The sequence below is a fragment of the Lichenostomus cassidix genome, chromosome 1Aa (assembly GCF_008360975.1).
Source record: "Lichenostomus cassidix isolate B80296 chromosome 1Aa, HeHo_3.0, whole genome shotgun sequence".
NCBI classification, from domain to species: Eukaryota; Metazoa; Chordata; class Aves; order Passeriformes; family Meliphagidae; genus Lichenostomus; species Lichenostomus cassidix.
Window position 1 is genome coordinate 15,075,744 of NC_139480.1, and position 23,469 is coordinate 15,099,212.

The 23,469-nt window shown below is 41.5% G+C and overlaps 1 protein-coding gene across 5 annotated transcripts in view; it reads left to right on the forward strand.

Moving 5' to 3' along the window:
* GRAMD4 (GRAM domain containing 4) overlaps positions 1 to 23,469 on the forward strand; it is a 75,791-nt gene that overhangs the window by 27,793 nt on the left and 24,529 nt on the right. For all 5 annotated transcript variants that reach the window (XM_085041455.1, XM_085041459.1, XM_085041442.1 and 2 more), the window contains exons 3-4: positions 4,694 to 4,814; positions 17,640 to 17,760. In XM_085041455.1, coding sequence (XP_084897581.1) covers positions 4,694 to 4,814; positions 17,640 to 17,760 — 242 coding nt within the window. The remainder of the gene's footprint in view (positions 1 to 4,693; positions 4,815 to 17,639; positions 17,761 to 23,469) is intronic.

Genomic DNA, 23,469 nt, shown 5'->3' on the forward strand with positions numbered 1-23,469 from the left:
GATAATGTTGCTTGTGCAGTAATTAAAGGCCTCTTTATTCCACACCACCATTCCTGTTTTTACAGAAGGGGCGGCAAGATCCAGTTCTACATGCAGATGTATGAATGAACGTGGTGCAGAGGAGATCACATCCCCTTCCCTGAGGGGGGAAAAGAACAAACTGTTTAAACCTGTAGATGCTGGCGCTAACCTGGCAGTGAGAATTGCAAGTCAAAGCTCTCTTGTATCTGGCATATTGTACTGAAAGCAGTCTAATCTACTTATGCAAGTTCCCTGCCAGTGTGCTAGGATTAAATCTGAGTTATTGTGGTACAGAAAACATTAACGTAATTGCTGTTGCAGTACAGCTTGGTTTTTGCTGACACATGCCAATGTGTTCTGTATTGGTCATCTCATTTACAGTGATTGGAAGGTATAAAGCATGGTGCAGACATTACAGTTAAGAAGTTAAAATCTTCAAACCCGGCTAGGACTAGACTTTTTAAAATTTATGTAGAATATAGCTGTTTTTTAGGAGCCTGCCAGTATGGGTATGCTTCCAAGAACAGCTACTAAGGATTAACTATTCATGCAGATGCTTTCATTCTTAAGCACTGTTGTTGAGTTTTCTCTTTTCTTACAGCAGGTAAATGCAGCATTCATGGGGAACCCTTTCATAATTTGAAGTAAGAAAATATACATGAGGTCTCAGATGAAAAACTCAGGAGGCTGGAACTTCCCCCCTCCTCTTTTTTCCTCAAATGAATGCCAGTTAAAATTTGCTGTTTCAAACTACCTCTTCCCTGTGTTGTGTCCCAGCTACTTTCTGGGCCCTGAGGAGTGACTTGAGTGGATGGTTTTGCCCCTGGGGTTGGCATGTTGTCTTCACTGCTCCCCATCCTCTGTGTTTGAGAACTGCTCCTCTCCAATGTAATTACAAACTTGGAAGTGAGACCACAATTTTGTCAGATATTCCCTGAGAAAAATAATCCATATACGCATGATGTTATGGAAGGAAATTAGAAGCAGAAAATAGGAAAGTTGTATTTCTGTGTGATACTGAAGATATTCTGTGCTGCAGCTGGAGAGGACAGATCCACATCTGCTTAGTTAGGAGGTGACTTGGAGCCTTTCTGTGGCTGTACAGTGGAGTGGCAGCATACAGAACAAAGTCCCAGGGCTCGCAGGATGAAGGAGTTTTGAGGAGGTGCTGTTATGAAAAGCCTGAACTGCAGACAGCTTGAAAAACACATTTGTGGGGAGATGTGGATTTTAGGTCCTGAGCTGGATGTGGCTTGGAGAAGCAACCCTGGACTCTGCTAATGGGTTACAGGCAGTCTGTTGTCATCAGAAATGTGCCTTTAACCCCTGTGTCTCTGACTGCACATTCACCTCGGGCATTTCTCTGTCTTCCTGGGCACTGCCAGGCCTTGCACATAGTCTTGGCTAAGCAATAACGATTGCCAGCATTTTAAGAGGGCTCCTGTGTCAAATACTGTCGAAGCTAGAGAGGCAGAAGGAAAAGCAGAAATCTGTGGAAGCCTTCAAGGCTTTTACTGTGAGTCAGGAACTAGAAAGGACATGTACAGTGCAGTGTAGTTAATCCAGCCTGAGTGCCAACGCTGTCCCACAGAGGCAGCAGAGAGGAGAAACATTTACCCAGAAAACACTGGAATTAATACAAGGATTTTGTTAACTTGTGAATTAAGTTAGATATGCTAGTGTCAGACAGAGGGACTTTTTTGAATTCAGAGGCAGGCAGTTGACCTTCAGCAAATGTAGAGACCTTATTTCTTGTTTTCTTAAGTGTGTTAGTGTGGGAAAAAAAAACCTCCTGGGACAGAAAGAGACATCTACTTCAATGTCTCCCTGAGCATGCGCAGTTTTTCTGAATGCTTCTAAATGGTAGTCATAAAATGTTGTGATGATGCTAATTTTGGAAATTGGGTGCACCACCAAGCTTGTGTCACTGTGTATCTTAATAAACCATTTTATAATTACATTATAATTACATGATCTTGCTCCTAGTATTCTTAGCGAGCAGTCTTATGTTTTAACTCAGTGGATTTTTTCTTCTTTTTTTATTTTAAGTTAGAAGGTCATTGTAACCTTTTGTAGCTAGTTTAAAGATGTGCACCATCTGATTTTTAACCAGTCAGTGGATGTCAGGCTGCTTGGATCCAGTGCTTTAGCAGATAAACATGTTTGGAAGCTCTAAGAATGAGTCATGTTAGCTGGGGTCACTCTCCCCAGTGCTATGCACCTCTTTCTCTTTCCTTCTTCCTCAGAGGCACAGTTAAGGTATCCTGGGCTTTAATTGTCAACTCGACATCTCTGGAGAAGCAAAAGCAGAGCTGGTTCTCTAGATGGATTTCTGAATTGTAGCACATCTTTGGATGAAATACCTTGAGTATCCTCAATGAGGATGAAAACTTGAATATGCTTAGATACTTACTAGCCCCTTTCTTTTTCCTCCTGTCCCTCACTTCAGTTTCTGTGCTCCTTTCCCTTCCCTGGGGTTGGGGTGGGAATCAGCTGCTGTGTAAGCATGAGGCTGATGCCCAGAGTCCAGGCACATTCCTTTTGAGTACAGCATCATGCTCTTTGACCAGCACGTGAATTTATTTATCTATCAGTTTATTTATTTGTAAGCAGTGGCACTGTTTCTTCAGACAGTTCAGCTCCCTGTGAACTCCTGCATGCTGGGAGCAGAGATTGTCCCTTTGTGCCAGATGTGGGTATCCTATACAGGAAGCCGTGCATTAATACCCGAGCAGCAGTCTGTATTTTAACACTTCCCTCACTGCCTGCCTGTGGAGTGTGTTTCAGGGTGCTGCTGTTTGGCTTCAGCCACACCGTCCTCCTCGGGGCTCTCTCCAAGTGTCTGCCAAGTGATAGCACTAAATCTTGCAGTGTAAACAAATACAACCCAGCTCTGTAGATAAGAGATCAACACAGAGGTTAATTGGCATCCTGTGCTCATCTAACAGGCTCTGATAGGCTTGTGCGGTGGCTGGAGCAGTTGCAAATGGCATCTCTCACTGCGCCTCCCTGGCTCAAGGCAGGAGTGGCTGGGAGGTGTCGAGGATGGTGAGGAGGATGCTGTGCTGCAGCTCCCCATGTGAGGACTGCCCTGGGATCTGTCTGTCTCTGCTATGGCATGGTTTGTGCCTGCTCCAAAATGGGAAGTAGCCCCAGGCTGCTGCTAAGCTCACAGCTTCTGCTCCTCTTCAGGGCCAGCAGCGTTGACAGAGTGCTGTGTGGGTGGTGCTGCTTAGGGGACTGGAAATAGCATTTCTGCTTGGCACTGTATTGAGCAAGCCCAGGTGGGGAGTTGGTGCTAGGTAAATTCTGGGCAGTAACTGCCTACACCATGCTAATATGCCTGTATAGACAAATTCTGAGGCTTAACTCAGCATCTGTTCAATTCAAGCAAGAAAACAGATGTTTAATAGGTATTTCCACACTGTTTTATCTTGGAACTGCAAATTGATCCCAACTGTGAAAGTACTTTGCTGTCAGTAAGCTTTCTGCGCATCTTTCGTAAAACCCAGAAAATGTCTTAATTGAATGTCTCCTGTAGATTACTTGAGTTTATAAATGTATGTTATTTAGGCTGTCATGGTTAAATGTATGCAAGCTGATGTTTGAAAGCAGTGCAGTTCCTGTATGTTTTCAGGGTTCAGACAAGGAGTGGGGAGTAGTCAGAATAAGTAAATAAATTCCTTTTTGTCTTGAGATCTTTTCTGAGATGTAGGCTTCTGTAATCTATCACTTTGGATTTGAGTATAAACTGCTGGAGAAGCTCCTGTAATTCTCTTTGACAGATTTTTCATACCAGGTGGGGGCTGTACACAAGTGCTGAACAACCATTACCCAGGAGATGCCCTCACCCACCTTTTTCCCTGCTGTCTGAAAATGCCCAGAGAAAGAAGGCATCACCTGCTTTCTGCTGTGTGAGCTTGGGGTTTTTCTGTTTACTTCATGGAGGTGGTGGTTGTCACTGGTCTCACTAACTAATCAAACTGCTTTTTAATTCCTGCTTTCTCCAGCATTTTCAGTATTCTGCTGAGATCATTCAAGGGACAGTGGTAAATCCGTTAAGGCATGCCATCTTCTGATTTCCCCCTCTCCTAGCCTGCCGGGGTGAGCTCCTGGGCACTGACAACATCCTTCTGCAGTAATGGGGCAGTGGGGGAGTGAGGAATCCCTTCCTTGCTGAGAGACTGTGGTCTTGAGAATTACGCATTCCATAAATGAATATTAAAATATACAATATGTGTTTTCCAATAGCTCAGTAATTATCTAGAAGATCATTACTTTTGCTATCTTCACAGTTTTATATGTCAAGTGTGTTGCATTGGCCATTCATTTTATGGGAAGAGGAGAGGGATAGTATAAAGCAGATGAAAGGCTCAGATGATGATACAGTAGAACTGATAATATGGTGGTGGGAAATAAATTGTTTTTGCTGACTTCCCGAGGTTTGCCGAAATATGTGCTGTGAACTCACATTTGATTAGCTCTCATTCACTTATTTTGGTAATCTGATGCTGAAAGAGGCATTCAGAGTTGTTGTGTATATGTTTCTCACAGGCTTGTTTCTTTACTGCTCCAGAAATCAGTTGATGTATTTAAATAACCAAAAAAAAAAAAAAAGAGAGAGAGAGAAAAGTGCTTCTTAACTTTAAGCTGTGTTCTGGCTTTCTTATAGGCTGGTCCAGGGACCATCGTCATGGCTTCAGGAGTCCAGGATTATAACAGAACAGAGGCTGACAGACTGAATGAGGTCAAAGGTCACCTGGAAATAGCCTTACTGGAAAAACACTTTTTGCGTAAGTATAAAATGCTCTGTGGAGAGAAATGGCTTAAACCTGCTGAAATAAGGCTTCTCTAACTGGAGAAGTTGGCATCAGAATTTTGAGGTTTGCTGATGTGCAGATAGCACGTGGGCTTACACTTCCCTAAGAGGAACTCAAAAGCATTCCCAGGGTTTCTGGGTCACTTGTGTATTTTTTTCCTCATTGCATTCCTCACAACATACTCACTATGTGACAAAAGCTGCTTAGTTGAACTCTTGAGGTTGACATCTGCAGGTTATCTTAGAACTGAGTCAACCTTAATCTGCCTCCAAAAGGTGTTGTTCTTTCTAGTAGTAATTGCTAGGAAGAAATTTCTGAAGGGGAAACCAGTGCATTTTCTTGGCAGCTGTTTCACAAATAATGCATCTTAAAACGCATGTTCCTTAACAGCATATGAATTATTGGTAAGTGGTGTAAGAAATACAGAGAAGAGTGTAGATTTCAAGTGTTAATTGTTTGGGTATATGCTTATATATATGTATGTATGTGTGTATATATGAGAAAAAGTTGTCATTCATGGCTAGAGGCAGCTGCAAGATTTTGAGGATTTTATCTCAGCAGGTCTGAAGTGTTGGTTTTTAAGATGGGATAGTTAGAAAAATGGAAAACAAAATAACTTGATGGAAGTAGAGATCTCTATAATAAACCAATGAGAATTCTTGATCAGTTGCTTCCCAAAATGGCTATTGTACTCTTTTGGTTTTGAGCTTCAGAGGATGAGGATTGCTTTTATGTGTTCAAAGCTTGTTAGATATTTTCTAAGGGGTAGAAATAGCAAGACTGTAGATTCCATTCAAGTTCTATTCAGCACGTTCTCAAGGATTTGTCATTAATTTTCTGTGACTTGTTTTTCACTTGGTAATGTTTCTTTGATCTATTCCCCCCCCCCCCATGTCTGTGAGAGGGAGGCCTGATAAAGGAGTCTGGGCAGAAATTTATAACAAGCTGCTATCAACTTGCATTGATACCTGGAAGGGGTATCACTATTGGAATGTCAAGCAAAAATTGAAAGATTTGTTTGACTTGCCTTGTTTGTTTCAGTGATTTACTTGATTTTTATTCAACTATTCAGTACAAAATTTCCATGTACTCCTTCCATCCCCAAAGATATATCACTTAAGCTCCTGTTATCCAATTGTTTTTTAAATTAGATGGGAAAAGTGATTTCTTGATGTAATCTAATGTGTAGGACACAGTAAGACTTACCAGAACTGATTTCTGATTTGAAGTAGGATGTGCTTTTTTGATGTAAACACATTATAAGGCTGCCAGGCACTTCCATGGCTGGTGAATTCATTTTTCTTTCTTAGTATGTTCTTACAGTAACTAAATGGGGCACATAGTTTTGTGACTACTTGTAGTCTTCAGGTTCTTGCTGTAATTAGAAAACTTTCTGATCAACTGTTACCCCTTGTAGCTGAATCATTTTTCCTTTGCATAGAGCTTTGTAGCAAACTCCAAGGTGAAGGGTAATAAAATTTGCCCTTTCATGTAAACTTTGAGCAGATGGTTGGGGGTTCAGGCCAGTGGGGTGGTTCAGCTGAGTGACTTCAGTCAGCTGGGGGTGTCTCCAGCCATCACTTCTTCACCAAAGCCTGACATTTGCTCTAGCTGAAATTACAGAGTTGTCCTGACAAATTGATTGTAACTCAGTACATAAAACCAAGAATAAGAATCATAAACTGGTTGAGAAATAAGTGAGGTAAAGCTTATCCCTTATTCAGCCACATTCCATTCAAAATTTTTGGATGAAATAGGTCACAGTGTTTGTCAGTTATAGTGAAGTAGGAGTTCAGCTTTTGGGTATGGCTCCTACATTCTTATCTTTTCTTGCAGAAAAACATTCTTGAAATGTGCAGTTTGTTGTTTTCAGTTTGCCCTTGGAAGAAAGCCTGGTCATTACTGGTTTTAAACACTATTGCTGCAGTAGGTGTTTTTTAGGAAGGCTAGTTGATCTGCAGTATTTCCATACTATTTTTAACTATGGAATTCGTTAAGGACACCTTGCTATGACTGCGTTTTTGCATAAACTGTTTGCCATGTCCACTTACTCCATTTCCTCCAGCTGGGTGTGCAAAAATCAAAGCAATTGCTAGTAAGTGAGGGAAATATGTAAAATTTCATGTGTTTGCTTTTTAATATGCTGAGGTTGTACTTGCTATCAACTTGATTCTGACTTTTTTCTCTTTGCGTCTTCTATACTTTTATTTGTATTGGTGTGTCGTTAGGCAGGAGCTTTAAGGAGGAGAGATCTCCTATCAGCTGTACATCATGTGTAATTTACACACACATTACACAGCTGCAAGTCAATGTGGGTCTGTAGCTGCAGGTGCCTGGCTAAAGTGTTTCTTTAGACTCCATTCAACCAGTACTAGGCACAAGCAATAGGTGTGATTTGGCTGAGTAGTGCATTCAGTGAAACACATCCCAAACCTAACTGTAGCCTCTACAAGCTGCAGAGGAAATCTGGAGCAAGTAGATATGGAGACAAACTGTTGTGTGTAAAGGGAAAATATCTTCATCTGAGATGCCAGATGAATCTCTTCTTTATCAACGAAAACACCCAGAGATGTGAAGATGGAGAGGAATTGCTTAGCATGTGCAGAGCTGTAAATGCAAATAGAATGTGTCTGGAAATGCAAGGGGTTTTAGCTGCAGACTAACAGGAGGATGAAGCACACAGAGAAAGAGATCTTGGATAATGTCTTAAGCAAGGATGAGGGATCATCTGATTCTCCCAGCCAAAGGGGCTAAAGTTGCTTTTCCTGTCTGTGTGGGAATGGTCATAATCTCTTTAATCTGATGGCTCATTCTGAGCCTTATTATAGGAATGCTGAAAATGTGCCTGTTGAGTTTGTGGTATTCGTGTGGGTTCTGCAGAAAAAGACTTGGAACAGCAGCTGAATGAAGAGTGCAGAGAGCTTAGCCTGCTGGAGTTTCCAGTGCATGTGGACGGAAAAAACTTCATCTTGGAGCTGTGACAATCAGCATAATTTATTTCTAAAGGACTTCTTGTTACTACAACCTATTTTTTAATGCACGTGAACACTGCCTTGGGCTAGTTGAGGGCCCAGTTGGGGCAACTACTGACCCAGGGCAGTTAGATTGATATACTAAGGTTAGTAATGTTTCCATTTCAAAACCTACTTTTATCTTAATAAAAAATAAAATTGTTTGCTGCTCTTGCATTTGAAAGACAAAACAACCCACAAAATGATCTTTCTGCTTTTGCACCTTTTTTGTTTGAGGTAAACACCTTGCTTTTCTTCCTGTTACTTCCTGTGCCTGCTTCCAGAGGGCAGTTTTGGAGACATCAGTCCTCTGGTCCTGGTGCCACAAGGTGCTTTGTAACCACATGTGCATCCTGTGGTGTTCATGTAGTATTAGCTAATTCTCATTCAAGGGTGTTCAAGCCTTTTGCAATGCGGAATTTAGCAGCTCAGGGAAGAGGAGTTGGTAGCAGCAGCTGAGAGTGAACAAATCAGGTGACTGTTAGAGAAGAGGGTTAGTCATGAACTGGTAAATCAAAGGAACCTCACATGAAGATGAGTACTAGAAGGAAATAAAGTCCTCTCCCACAAGGGTTTTTGCATTCCACTCCATACAGCAAACTGTGGCAGCAGTCTTTAAGGTCTTACCAAACCAGTGGTTTCAGTCATGATGTTTATACCACATCACAAAAGAAGTTGGGATTATGCTCCTTTCCCATTGAAATTTCTGCTCCAGCACACTGTTCATCCTCATGTGCTTTTCTGAACCATTTGTGTGACTAACTCCACAGTATTTTCTCTGGCTCCCACTTTCTGGTATAAACAACTTGATGATTCTTTGTAAGAGCAACCTAGCAGAATACTGACCTCATGTTAGTAGGGCTCTAGTAAACTATATGTAATTCTCAGGCAGAAATGGCATGTTAGAAAGTGTTAAACCTCAGAGGCCAAGTTTGTGCTGGTGGTTGTGACCAGCAAAAGACCTGTCCTGAAATCCAGTTCTGTACAGGAGTGCTAACACCTCCTCAAACAGTCCCAGTAATTGTATGCAACAGTGAAGCTGCTCCAGAGTCCAATTACCAAGAGTGTCAGAATACCTTTATCCGAAGGTGAGGGTCACACCAGCTGCAGTAGCAGGTCTAGAGAAGAGAAGTGTAGATTCACTGCATTGGTTTTGCTGTTTTCTTACTGACATTGCAGCCTGTAATCTGAGCCTTAGGTTCCAAAATCTTGAAGCAGAATCTGGAGCTGATTTACGTAGCTGTGAAGACCCTGGCTAGAGAGAAAGCAGCTGCTCTGTATATCTGAGAGACCCAAATACCAGCTGTGGGCCATAACAGCCATTCCTTGCTGCATGGTCAACCCTTGGCCAAGGGATCCTGATGCTGTACCATGGGCTCTGAAGTGGGGTGTGGTGATGCTGGTGAGCGCTGAGGGTGCTGTGGCACTGGAGCTTACCCTCAGTTTCTCACATCCTGTACTCCTTCCTCTAAACTTCCTTCCTTTCAGTTTAAAATCCTAGATTCCCAAGGACTAAAAAGGTGTCCCTGGGAGATTTACATGTGTCTATTGAGATTGTGGAGTTCGTCTGATGAGGAGTGGTTCATCCTTGGTGACTGGTGGGAAATCTGGAACGTTTTTCCTCGACACCCAGAGATGGTGCAGTAAAAATCTGTGAGTCCAGGCTTTGCTATAGAGCTGTCTCTTCACCAGAGCTGCTCTCATTTGCTTACTAACAAATTTCAAAGTTTTTCTAGGACTGACCTGACTAGGAGACTTCTCAAAATCTGCAGAAAGTTTTGTGAGAGGTTTAGGAAAGGTTTTGCTTATATCCAGACACTTACATTACATACCGTGTATATTGAGTTGATTTCTAGCCTTCCTGGACAAAAAAGAGAAAAAAACAAAACCGAAAACAAATGTCCAAAACTCTGTCTTCATTTTCCTGGAAACATTGTTGGAAGAGGCAGTCATGAGTAGTGTAGAGTATTTGAGGTTTGAGGCCTCAATACAGACTAATGAGCATTTAGATCTTCATTTCTCATCTTCAGGGACTCTGCTCTGACTGGTGGAGGAGATAGGTTGGGCTTTTGCTTGCTCTCAACTTGTCTTCCAAGAGCAGGAGGTTCCTGAGACCAGGGGAGAGGGAAAGGATGTGACTCCATCCCAGTGCAGAAGCAGACTGGAGTCGTGGGCTGGTCCTTGGTCTGGGCCTGGCTTGTGCAATCTGCCCTTTTCACTGGACAAAGCATGTCCTTGTGATGCAGGTGATGATGCCTGAATGCTGGAGGATCCCTTATTGTCACACTGCCTTTTCAGGGCACTGATGAACCAAAATGCAGCAGAATGCTCAGAGGGATGTATTGTTTGAGCTCCTCCAGAGCCTTGAACAGATACCACCTACTCACTGCATTATGTACGTGGGCTGTGCTCGTTTCTGCATTTTTTGTGTGCCCAGCTTGGCTTCATGAATTGCAGAGAGGGTGTGAAAACCCAGGCAGGGCAATGGTCAGCACTGTTGTGCATCTCCCTTTTGTGTAACTGGGATGGAGATTTTCAGAGCCATGTGTGGAACCTACGTTTCCCTGCTCAGCTTAGTAACACAAAAGCCTTGGAAGAGCCTGCTGCTATTCCTAAGCCAGACGTTATTTCAACATTTATAGACTGTTTCACTTCTGCCAAAACCAGAGAGTGAAAAACATTCCTTCAATAATGACAACATTTTAGCAGCTCTGTTTATTTTAGGTGGGTTTTGCAACACTTCTTGCATTTTTATTCTCTGAAATTTCTGAAAATTCATAGAGCAGCAGTATTTTTCATTACTTCTAAGCTGACCTTTAAAGTGTATCTAGCAACAGAAAACATTCCACTTGATGTTTTGAGAAGGGGATCTGTCTCAGTAAGCTGTATTTTCAGGAAGTGTAATTTAAAATCCTTTCATAATGAAGGGCAAATGAACCAGGTCTGTGTCTATTACAACATGAAAACCTCCACTGAAGTCATTCAATGTAAATGTAAAGTTACTAATTGGTAGTTAGCAAACTATTTTGTGCAAACCTTAGCAATTGCATCTTAGTTCTTTCTAACCTCACACACTCCAAGTAGGACATGACAGAAATGGTGAGAGAGGAGACTGGAACAGTTGGCACAGAGGAAGAAGATGTTGTCAAATATGATGTATTTTGTAAATCAGTCTTCCTCATCACATGAAAGAGATGAACACTTCATATGAAACTCTTGCTGTTCAGGTGAGGAGAATAGTACCAGAGAATATTAACTGTGCTGGGAGGCAGGATGATGGTTCAGACTTTGCCTTCCCTCCACTGTCTCTGGATCAGAGTTGGCTCATTTCCTATCAGCCCAGCAGGAGCCCACACTGCTCCCCGCCCTGTAGGCGTATGCAAAGAGACTCCAGAACTGGTCCTCTAAAGCTCTGCTTAGTGTAAGTACTGGAGCAGGAGCTCTGTCTTTGGAAGAGCGAAGAGAGGCACAAAAGAACGATGGAAACAAACCAAAGTAAAAAGCAATTGTTTAACTGCTGAGCCTGTGTTAAAGTTTTAAAGGGAAATTGGCGTGACTGGTTCTGAATATGACAGGTCACTTCTTTGTTTTGATGGGTGCAGACTTAGCTAGAGAAAGGTAATATTGAAAATGTGGGGTTTATATTTAGCTGTTTCACTTCTCCACTCTACCAAAATGCCTATATAAAACAGGGTAGAGAGGAGGAAAGGATATGCATTCAATAAAGATGCTTAATCTTTAATGATTCTGTCTGCATTTTGACTTTTTATGACACCAATATTCTTATTGGAAAATAATTTTTGCTATGTTTTGTGTCTGGAGGATTCATGCAAACAAGCAAGAGGCCTGACCACAAAGGAAAGCCATTAAATTGACACATCAAGGTGTTCCCAAATGCAAAAGAAAAAGGGAAAGAAAAAAAAAAAAAAAAGGAAGAGGTCTTCCAGACCACTTGTTATCCAGCTCTGGAAGAGCTGTGGGCAACAAGAATGCTGGTATCCATTTTGGAAGTGTCCACCTAACCACTCAAAGACAAAGGAAGGGTTAGAGAGTCAGCCTGGTGTTTGGAGCTTGACAAAGGATCTTTTTAGGTTCTTCCTTCATAAAATGCTAAGAGTAATCCTCCTAAGCAGGGAGCTTTGTGATTCCCAAGTGAAGTGTGAAAGTCCAAGCATTAAAGATAACATGAACTTAAGAGGTGACTTAAAGAAGAAAGGATAGTTAATAAAGTGGAGCTGCTAGAGGGATGGCTTAAATAAGCACCTTCTCAAGCATCTGGCGTGCAAAGGAGTAGAATATCTCAAAATGTCTGGGATCAAAGCGTAATGTTTTATCTGAAAACTTTTGGGTAGATTTATGATAAGTTTTTTGGCAATCTCCATGGTTCTCAAGTCACTGATGGAAAAAACATGCCCTGGAGAAGTAGAATCATGGATTAGAAGAACAGGTAACAAATAGTGCACAATTAAGCTGTATCTAGTTATAGCTATGAATTGTGAACATTCCTTCAGAGGAGTATGTAAATTGCAGAGTAATTGCAGGTTAGGGATTTCCATTGCAGGTCCTTCCTCCATCACTGCTTGTTGGTCAGACAATGTTCTTCGTGTGTCTTGGCTTTACCACAAGTGATGGAGACATTCCATGTCTTTCACAGCATGGCCATTTGCTGCTTGTTTCTAAGGTGCAGACTAAAAGCTCTTCAGTGTCTCGGATGATAAAAATAGATCTGTTTTCAGACTCCTGACATTTTGTCACATAGTCAGTTTACTTGGGACAAAGTTAATTCTTTGGGAATTGGGAGTCTGGTAAGGATGGAAGCTGCCTGCCCTGGGGGCAGCTCCCAGTGTCTGCCTCCATCAGCACAACTGGTGGTTGGGATTTAGTGTGTTTAGTAACAATTAAATAACATACTTGAACTCCAGCAATGTTCAAAGGGTTGTAGGGAGATTTACCATGATTAACATAGTTGCAGGAGGGTTATTTTTGTCCTCTTAAGTACTGGTGTTTCCCCATGTAAATATGACAGGGAAGGGTGCACATATGCTTTTTGCCACTTCTAGTTTTTAACTCCATTTCCTTAGATCTAACACTCAACTGAGTTGGTAGCTAGGGATTGGCAGTCTCTAGCCCTGCCCTGAAAGAAATTTTTGGTCACTTTGTCCCAGAAGGGGATCTTGCAGTGTACCTGTAGGTATAGGAAGAAATGGTGTTATATAAAACAGCTACAAGGAGGTTCCCTAATCTACCTCCAATCCTGGGATTAAGGGAAACATCCGCTTTACTGCACATGTAGTGTTGAATTAGACATCCAACCTTCTGCCACGCCTTCCTAGCCTGATGTATCATCGTAATTTTCTAAACACTGCTCACATTCTGTTCAGTCTCACCAGAACAAAATACTTCGGTATTTAAGTGCATTTTATCAGAACACTTCGAACAAGCAAGTATTCTGAGGGGCAAACTGAAATTTTTCATTTGCTCTAGTGGCTGATGCTGTAAGATGATGCAACACAACACTGGGTACTTGTCTTTAGTTACATGGTATCAACTAAGCTTTTTAAAATGTTAAATCTTTAAAATTTAATTGTCCAATCCTTAGAGTTCAGATGTGACAGTTATGTTACACTGCGTAAAGGAGAAAATGCTGTAGAAAAATTGAAATGGGTAAATTTTTTTGATAACCTGTGAGATGCATCACTGATGATGGTCTTTATTATGGGGTCAATTCTCCTAGGGTTCACAGTACAATAATAAGTGTAATAATTGTTGTTGAAACACTATTGCTGCCTTGTCTTACAGACTTCTACAGCTCATTTTAAAAGAGCAATAGCATCCAGATATTGTCCTGCTTTTCTAAACAAGTTGGCTTTGCTAGAGAGCTTTTTAGCATTTTTTCAGTATTACATCTGCTGTCACAACCTGAAGAGCTACCCAGTGTATAGGTATTTAGAGATTGTGACTGAGTTCATAGGCTTCTTTAATACTCTAGGGCATGGAGGCTTTTTACTTTAAATTCTTTACTTTACTACATTTTCCACAAAAATCACTGCTAGCAACTATACCTATGATTTATAACCCAAATATATATATATATATGAGTGATATATGTATATATATAAAATATCTATTGAGCTTTTATAAATTCTTGGGGGCAATCAATAGTATGGCAGCAACCAAGTAGGTGTACACTGTTACAGGCTACTACAAATACTTCACTAATGAAGCCAACTTCCTAGTAATACCACAGAAATATAATTATGATGCAAATATTTACATTAATACCAGTATCAAGCTCATCAGACAGGTCTCAGAATGGGTCAGACCGTCCCAGATATGGGAGGACAAACCAAACTGTCCTGGGTGAGGGTCTAAGATCTCTTAGAAAGTTTGCGTGAAGAGTTCAGCCTGTTTAGGAAAGGAAAAGTATGTGCAGCATGGGAAGTTCTTGGAGAGAAAAGTTTTGTTTTGGATAAAAATTAAGTCATATCAGAGATAAATAAGGGAATTATAGGACACTACTGCTTCAGCAGCCAACAGATGCTGTTAATTTCTGTTTTTCACCCGCAATAGCCGACAGATCTTGTTTTCTGTTCTCTCAAGGCAATTATTTCTAGATGGTTTTCTTTTTCTTGTAGATAAAACAGCCAATGACAGCTACCAAGTCTCACTTTCTCAGGATGTTTTCCCTGTGTTCAGATTATTTTTCATCAGATGATAAGTGGCTGTTGTGGTTCCTTGGTTTTGTGTTTATCAGTGGTATCTCAGGGTGTTTCATGTTTCTAGGTACCTGGCTGTGCCTTTCAGAGAGGACAGTTGCACTTCTCAACAATACTTCTGGTTCCCAGGCCTAGTTCCCAGGCTTGCCAGCATTTTCTCTGTCAGTATTTCAGCAGACACTTTCTTCTGTTACTAATTTCCCCCCTCTAACCAGGTCACCTTTATCGCTGCTCACTTCACCTGAATGTCCATCTAAGGCATGCACTGAGCCTCTAGCAATATTTTAATGATTCTTGTCCTGGAGAAGACATGCCTGGGAAGGAAATTATGGAAGATGATTAATCTGGAAGCTGAAGCTTGACCTTTTATATTTTACCCTTTTTTGTGTGTGCAGAGCAAGGAAGATGTTTGAATTTTGACTGTCTGAAGATGAAATGCAAGGAGCTCTCAATTCTCATCATCAAGAAGGGTACTCCTCTGTAAAACTCACTAGATAGATAGCATGGTGAAGTGTTCTTATGAATTCTTCTCAGGGGTCCGTGACCTCTGCTCTTTGTAGCCAACTTCACTCATTCTGCAGGAGGACTCTTCAGGGATCGAGAAATATGCTTTGAAAGTGCAGTTCAGCTGTGCCAAATGGTAGATTATTTCAGGGGAGAGAGCAAGGAAAAATTTCCCCCCTTCCCTTCTCTGTGGCTTCTGTTGCTTAGCAGAGTTAAGAGTATTTAACTAACTGAACACGAAGGTTTTACAGTGCCAGACCACACTGCTGCCAAAGTAGCAACAAATACTGCTTTAAGGACTTAGTGGGGTGGATTTGAATTGCAGTCATGTATGGGAAAGTTAGGAAATGCCCTGAAATGTGAAGCTATGACAGTCCTTAAGGATGGGATGTTGGTTTTTTTTGTTTTTTTTAAGGAGCTCTGGCTCATTTACTGTTCACCCTTTAACCTGCCTCTTTCCATAAAGAATATTTGGCACTGCTTCTCCTCTTAGTGGTCAAATTTCTGGAGGTTTTGTTTTGGTTTTAGTAGTACAAGATGTAGTGCAGTCAGAACAAATGGAATTAAGGAAGCGGGAAGATGCGACTTTCAAGGACATCGAGGCTAATTTATAATGTGTGAGGTTTTCTCATGTACACAGAATACGTAGTCACTTCCTCTTTAATAAAACAAAAAATGCGTAATGAAGAATTTTTTTCCCTTTAATGGTCTTGAGAAGATAACATCCAGTCAGGTTTGGAACTTTCTGTGACATCTTCATGGTATTGCACAAGCTCCAGTGCATTTGAAGTGCAACAGATGTTCTCCCTCATTTGTGCAGGCTCTTGTTCTGGAACAAGGCAAGCCCTTGCAAGTAGGGTAAACTAATTATAAATGTAGTTTTCTTGCTGGATTTAAAATGCCTTGTGGATACATAATTAGGAACAGCTCCATGTATAAGTCTTCCCTTATAGCTGTCTTTCCATTTATTTACAGGAGAGACAATAGCTGCTGCAACAGGGACATTTCCCTACCCCACCCTTGGGGATTCTCAGTTTTAGTTGCTGGAGGATAACGTGGTTTCTGTGCTTCAGCTCTTCTTCCCAGGGTCACTAACCATCTCTCATTGGGGAGATGGGTAACCACACTCCTGTCTCTTTGCTGGAGTTCAACCTGTAGCCTCATGGTGGAAGCCATCGTGTTGTCCTCTTGATTTGTATATCTTCTTCCCATCTCTCCTAATTCTGTGCTCTAAAGCTCTTACTGCTGCAGGAGGACAGGCAATCTCCCACCAGCAGATGAAGTGACTGGACACACTGCATGAGGCCTTCCTGCAGGACACCGAGAGTCTATCAGTTCCTCTGGACATTTCCAGACCTTCTCAAGAAGCATAATCATTGGAGTCAGAGAGGCTCAGATACCAAATTCTTGGATTATTAAAGATTTAGAAGGCAGTATGTGAAGAGAAATGAAAGAGATGGTGTAGCAACCCTCTGGGAGGGTATAACATAGTACACCAATCATGTAAAACAATGTAAAAAGTCTGAACCCCTGTGTCTATGATGATAGTGGAATTAGCAAGTATTGTCTGTTCTGGTTTGTTGTAAACTTGAAATACACCTGCTGTTCTACTATTGATTGTTGTGATTGAGCTTAAAAACTAGCCCAGAGAACAAAATGTAGAGTAAATTTTGATTTAAAAAGAGATTCCCAATCTTCTTTTTGCCATGTCTCATGTATGCCTATCTGGGAAAAGTTGTCAGTAATAGTGACCCCATTTTAGCTCTAGAGTTAAATAAGGTCGTTAGCAAGGACACTGCCAGTGACAAAAAAGCAAGGCTAATTAGCCACAAAAAGGCCTTATGCATAGTTGAAACTAACTTCCTGTAAAAAATGTTGTGAGAGTGTGTATGTGTTTGTATAAGTAAATATATGAGTATATTTATATATATAATTATTACATGGAGGTTAGTGGGGCACACTATAACCTTGAAAAAGTGTAAAAATTTTAACTTAGTTTCTTGTTTCACAAACCTTTCTTAAAATTGTAAGATACTGAGGCTTGTAGAGGGACCATCTGACTTGGTGCCAGAAATTGATGGGCATGGGTTTATATGGCATCATATATCTTCCTGTGAGTTCATGGGTTTGTGTTTTCCTGCCCATAGGCATAGGGAAGAAAACAGATTGATTTTTTTTTTTTTTTTTTTTTTTTGTTATGACCACTGGATTTATCAATAGACAGCCTTTCCTGCTGATTATTTCTTTGGGAATGAAGAGTACCTCATGTTGTGTTTAAATAAAGATAGCATGTACCACGGGCTTGTTTTGCATCTTGAAAATAAAACTTTAGAGTTGTTTTTCTCCTTGCTTGACAATTGTGATGAAACATTCTGTACTTGATACAGCTGTGTGCTTTTTATGAAGTCTGTCTAGCCCCTGAACACTTGGTTTTTTCTGGTGAACATATTTGGTATAGCATGGATAAAAAACATCCCCCACACCTAATCTGTCATAATTAGATTTTAAATTTCTTATAGAATATACTAAAGGATAACTAAATCTTTGTGTTCTTGTTTAATTAACAGAGGAGGAGCTCAGGAAGCTGAGAGAAGAAACAAATGCTGAAACATTAAAGCAGGAGCTAGAAAAGGAACGGCAGAGGAGATTAGAACTAGAACAAAGAGTCACTGAAATACTTAAAACAAGGTAAGAGAAATCTCTTCACTGTAAAGCTGAGAGCCACTTGAGATCTCTGACTGTCTCTGAAAAGTGCTGGTGAAAGCATGTGTTTCCAGCTTAGGTGCTCTTAAATTAGTAGTTCACAGAGAGAGCAGCTGTCTGTGTTTTCCTGCAAAACTACATCATTAACATCCCTGTACATATAAGTTACTTGGCCATACATAGTGCTGTAGCTACAGAAGTGCCATGACACTTTCTAGTTGAGATATTCTTCATTTCACCTTTTCTGATTTCCTCCCACTGGGATCTTGCCTGCCTGGAGCTACTGCATGCCAGAGCAAGGACATCCCAGTGCCACACCAAAGCCTTAAAGACATGGGAGTAAGTGGAATTTGAGCCTTCCTTGCCACTGCAACGGCAAATGAAAACACCTCCTCATGCCCCTAGGTCCCTTTCAGCCTTGAGGACATCCATCTTGATGATGCAAAGAGTCACATTTGATGTTGTCTCTCCTTAGTCTGCTTGGCTACATGGACTTTAGATGTTAGGACCATAGCAGTTGCTTGGTGGCCTGGTTGGTCTACACCACTTGTGTACGTAGCTGTTACCTTCCAGCAGCAGCTGGGATTTCTTGGCTGAGCAGCAAGAGCCATAGCTCAGCACCAAGTGCTGTCATCAGGAGACAGTGCAGGCTGAGTTGGTGATCACATGCTGCGAGCACTGCCAGTTACTTAGAGGTGACAAGCAAGAGAAAACAGGCAAAATGTTTTGCTTGGATGTGAGGTTTCCCAGTGCCATGCAAAGTCTTCCCAGCCTCCTGCTTCCTTCTGTACTCAAGTGTAAAAATGCCTTTCTACTCAGGCCAACAGTCCATGTCCACTGGTATCCTGTAGCACTGGAAGTGGGAGCCATTTATAGGAAACATGTGAGCTTAGTTGCCTGTTGTCTGTTATCTGCCTACCTCGTGTTCCTGTGGAATCATAAGAATTGTTTAGTTTGGAAAAGACCTTAAAGATCTTTGAGTCCAACCATTAACCCTGCACTGCCAAGTCCACCACTAAACCATGTCCTCAAGGGCCACATCTACAAGTCTTTTAAATACCTCCAGGGATGGTGACTCAACCATTTCCCTTGGTAGCCTGTTCCAGAGCTTTAGAACCCTTTTAGCGAAGGAATTTTTCCTAAGGCCAAATATAAAACTCTCCGGTGCAACTTAGAGTAATTTCTTCTTGTCCTGTACCTTGTTACTTGGGAGGAGAGACTGACCCCCACCTGACTACAACCTCCTTTCAGGTAGTTATAGAGAGCAATGAGATCTCCCCCGAGCCCCCTTTTCTCCAGGCTAAACAACCCCTGTTCCCTCAACTGCTTGTTGTAAGCATTCACAAATATTTTATTTAAGGGTGTCAGAAGTACATTTCTGTCTTTCACTTCAGTCTTGGTTTGCAGACCTGTTATCCATGAATTTATTTAACACTATTGAAAGTGCTGGGGCTATCTTCCGCTGGAAGCTCTGGAGGCAGTACCCTGCAGAAGTCCCTCTTGACTCTAAAGAAGGAATTTATTTGCTTTCTTTTTTAATAGATTTCTTAGTGGTTTCAAGAAGTGCCCCATAGTTACAGATTTGTAAGGTCTGGTGAGTAGCTGTTCAGTAATCAGTTTATTTGCCATCCTCAATGAGTCCTCTCTTCTAATACCCTTCTCTCCAAACTGAAGAGTTCCAGCTTTTCCACTGTCTCCTCAAGAGTACTCCATCCCTTCCATCAATTTGGTTACCATTAGTTAAACAATTTTGTCTTAAGAGGTTGAACTCATGGAGTGTTCAGTGTTGGTGCACCAAGGCTTTATGTTAAAGATAAATTAGGCCTTCCCTCTTATTCTCAGTATTTAGTACAGTGGGATTTTTTTAGGAGATGTTTCATAGTGATGGTTTTCCAAAATCACTGGTTCCATGCAAGGTTGGTCTGTGTGAAGTCTTGACCTGTGCTGTCAGGTCAGCTTAGAAGGGGCTCTCAGAGGTCCTTGTGGAGGAGTCAGGTTCCCAAGCCAGCACCACGACTGTGCGGTGGGAAGGTGGTTGGGACTGCTCTGATAAGCACTTTTTTTTAGTGACATTTTAAAGTTGCTCTTACAGCTGGGATGTGAAAGTGCATTTTCATTGCCTGTGCTGGTTGGTGTGGCTGTGCATCTAGACTGGTATTGCCTGTTGAGTGGACAGTTGAGAGGAGAAGCTTGGGCTCATCACATGCAGAGAGTATCTGTTGGCTCAGTAACAGATACAGTGAGCGTTGTTTCCTACCATTGGTAGATGAAACTGATGTTTAAAGAAAGGATACTTTCTTGTCAAGAAGTTGTTTGAGATGCAAATTCCCCAGGCTTGTCTTTAGCACTGGCACAGGCCTTCAGCTTTGTCCCGAGGGCAGCTGTGCCTGGACTCCAGGTCATGCACAGAGAATGGGGAAAGAGATCTCATTGCTGGCAGTCCTGGAGGAGGATGAGGAGCTGTCTTCTTCTGCAGGAAGGTGCTCATCATCCTGCTGTGTTTCAGAATAATAAGGCTGACTCAGAGTCTGATCTGGTCCACTGCAGCTTGTGAATATGGGTTTTGCAGAGAAAAGAGATGGAAGGTCTGTGTTTATCAGTGTTTGTGTCAGCATTTGTGCCTTGTTGGATAGCGGACAACAGGAAATCTCTCGCAGGCGTGACATGGCTAAATTAAGGTAGGATGACGTGACTCCCTGAGTGCTGTATTCCCATTTAGATATCCTAAGGATTACACTAGTCCTGTCAGCTTGGGTATTGCACTTGGGGATTACGTTCAGCCAATTATCCTCTCTACCGGAGTGTTTCTCTAACTAGTCTTCCTACTATCTCAACCGTTTTGTGACAGGCAGGGTATGTAAGGTGACAGCAAAATAAGGCTTTGAAAATTTTTCAGTTTCTGCCAAGGGGGAGAAGAATTTTGTTGTCTGTGGCTAGCACAGGTCTTTCCCATGAGAAATCCTTTTGTGTTTTATAAATAAAGATAAGGTTTGGATGTTATTAAAAACAGTGTCCCAAGACTTGGACGGTGCAGACCTGGCCAATCAGGCCTAGGGGGAGGTTTTTGACTGACCAATCTGGGTGACTTTTGAAAACTCTATATATATGATGAAATCAAAACAATAAAGGCTTTTCCTTCTTGCCACTGAGAACTGACTTCCTTACTCTGCTAGCTGCTCAACAGCGACAGTTGTCCATGGTTTTTCCTCAACTTGTGCTTCCTTGTGTGAAATTCTTCATTGCTTACTATGTTTTGCACTTCACTGTGGGCATTTAAAAATACTTTTATTAGGACTATGGGTGACATGTTGGCTTATGTAGTCAAATATGTAATAGGCCAAAATTATGCCTGATTGAAATTTAATTTTATTAAGCAAAGTAACTGCAGAAGGTTCTATCTGCTTGTGTCAAATTCACCCTGCTTCTCAGGTAATTGTTTACACGATTTTAAAATAGATATTCATATGTTCCCTGGTGGGGGAGTGAGCAGCTTGGTGCTACTTAGTTGAAGGCTGGGGTTTGCATGTACTGTTCTTTTTGCTTGAAGAAGTGAACTGCTAAAGAAACCAAATTATGCTGTGGTGTAAGAAAGAAATTATTTTAAAAGTTGCAGTATTCTAAAGTGTTTGTGAGGCAGAACAGTACATGTAGCAATGTATAATAATGTTGAAGTTTTCCACAGATACAGTTGAGAACATTCCAGCATTTGGTATGGCAGCTGAAGCTTATGACATTTTGCTAGTGGAATGATACATAAATAATCTGGAATAGTCTGTGTGAGCTGTTGCTGCCATATTTTACAAATTGTGAGCTACAATCATGCAGGAAAAAAAATAGCAAAAAGTTTTGCAACAACACTTACCAGCAGCCTATGACTTACACAGCAAACCTTTTTATTAGGTATCATTGTGAACTATTTTTGCAAGGACCAAATAGACAATGCTTCTGCATAAGTCACTGTTCCTTCATTGTGGATGAGAATAGCAAGGGCTTCTGAAAGATTTGGTGTATTTTATTGGGAAGAACATGGAAAACATGAAAATTATTTAACTTGGTTTTTTAACAGCTCTTCAGGTTAAGAAGCCATGCATACCTGAAAGATAGGTCTTTAAACTAGGCTAAGAAAATACCTCCTTTATGCTTATCTTTGCATGTACGAGGATGGAATGTACTTTTGATGGAAGTGCACACACATTCAAGTTGCTTTGAGCAGTAGGAAAGATGTAACAGCCTTGAATGGCTTCCAAAACAGCTGTTGCAAGATTGGTGGTGGGTCACTTGTGAACTTGGAGTTAGCCTGTGGGAAAATTGCTTTGAACATGTCTGAGAACATCCTGGCAGTGACTGCACCTGTTGTGTGCAGCAGCTCTGGTCTGTGTCCAGTTTTTTGGGGGAGTCTGTTGATTCACACACATCTCAACTTGCAGCTGTACTCAGGGCCTAATATGCACCAACTAAAAATGTTTATTTAAGGGAAATGGCCTTCAGTGTCAAGGCTCCCTTAACTATCGTGTTGTACTTAAAACTGAAAAAATAACACTTTGGTGCTGTCCTGTGGGCTAGTACTGAATGGACACTGCACTAGTTGCTTTTGAGTGGTGCATGTGTCCTAGTCATGAACACCGTCTAATATTCATTAATACTGATGCTTCCCTGACCTCAGGGTATTAAAAAAAAAAAAAAGAGAGAGAGAAACAAAAAAGGCAGTTTGTGTTTGTCTCCTCCACTGTCTGAGGTTGCTCTTATCTGTTTCAAACAGCCTGTGCTTTAAATGGCTGCAATCTCTAGTTGCATAAAGATGACCTAGTCTCATGTTGGGGATGTGTTGATGTTACCAGTTACACCCTTTTTCTGGTGGAAAGTGTGGTCCAAGAGGAATTAATGCAGCTTGTTCTCTTAGGTTCAGGCAGCGGTTAGGAAGCCCACGTAGGAACACAGTGTTGTTCTGGGGACTATTTATGTTTTTCAGCCTTTTAACTCATTTCTGGCATGCAGAGTGGTTCAGACACTGTTGGAAAGATAATTTCTCCCCTCAGTCAGTGGTCTTGATAAGCTGGATGGTTCAACATGACCTGGTTTTGGAATTGAACTTCCCAGTAGGTGTGCAAGCCTAAACAATGAATTCTGCATTTCCTGGCACCAATCTGTCTGAAGTGGCTAATTATAACCTGATTCACAGGTGCAGTAATGAGCTGTCATTAACCTGATGATTCGTAAAGGTCAGGTTCTTCATGGGGAAGGAGTAACAGGCAGATGGCAAGTAAGACATTGCCAAAAAAATGAAACAAAAGCACCAAGAAGGGCCAAAGCCACCTGTCATGTGCTCCTGATGGAGCCCAGTAAGGCTGCTACAGAGAACTACTTCTTGATGAGATTTTCTTGACTTTTTGCCCAAGAAACATGGGGAGTAATGACGCTGTGCTGCTTCTGAAAATACATCCCAGCATGTCAAAGGAAGACCCAGCCTGAAGACTCTGACAGCTGACAGTGGTGGGATCCCATCTTGGCTCTGTCACAGGAGTTGTTCAGGTGTGACACCACCCCAGTCAGTGCCTCTACATGACTGGAGTGGGTGGAGTAACTGGTTCCTGCCTGTGTGAACCTGCTTGTGAATGACTACCTCCTTTCCACCTAAATGTGCCTTCAGCTTCAATGAAACACAGTTCCAGTGACAGATTTCAGATGAAAATGCCC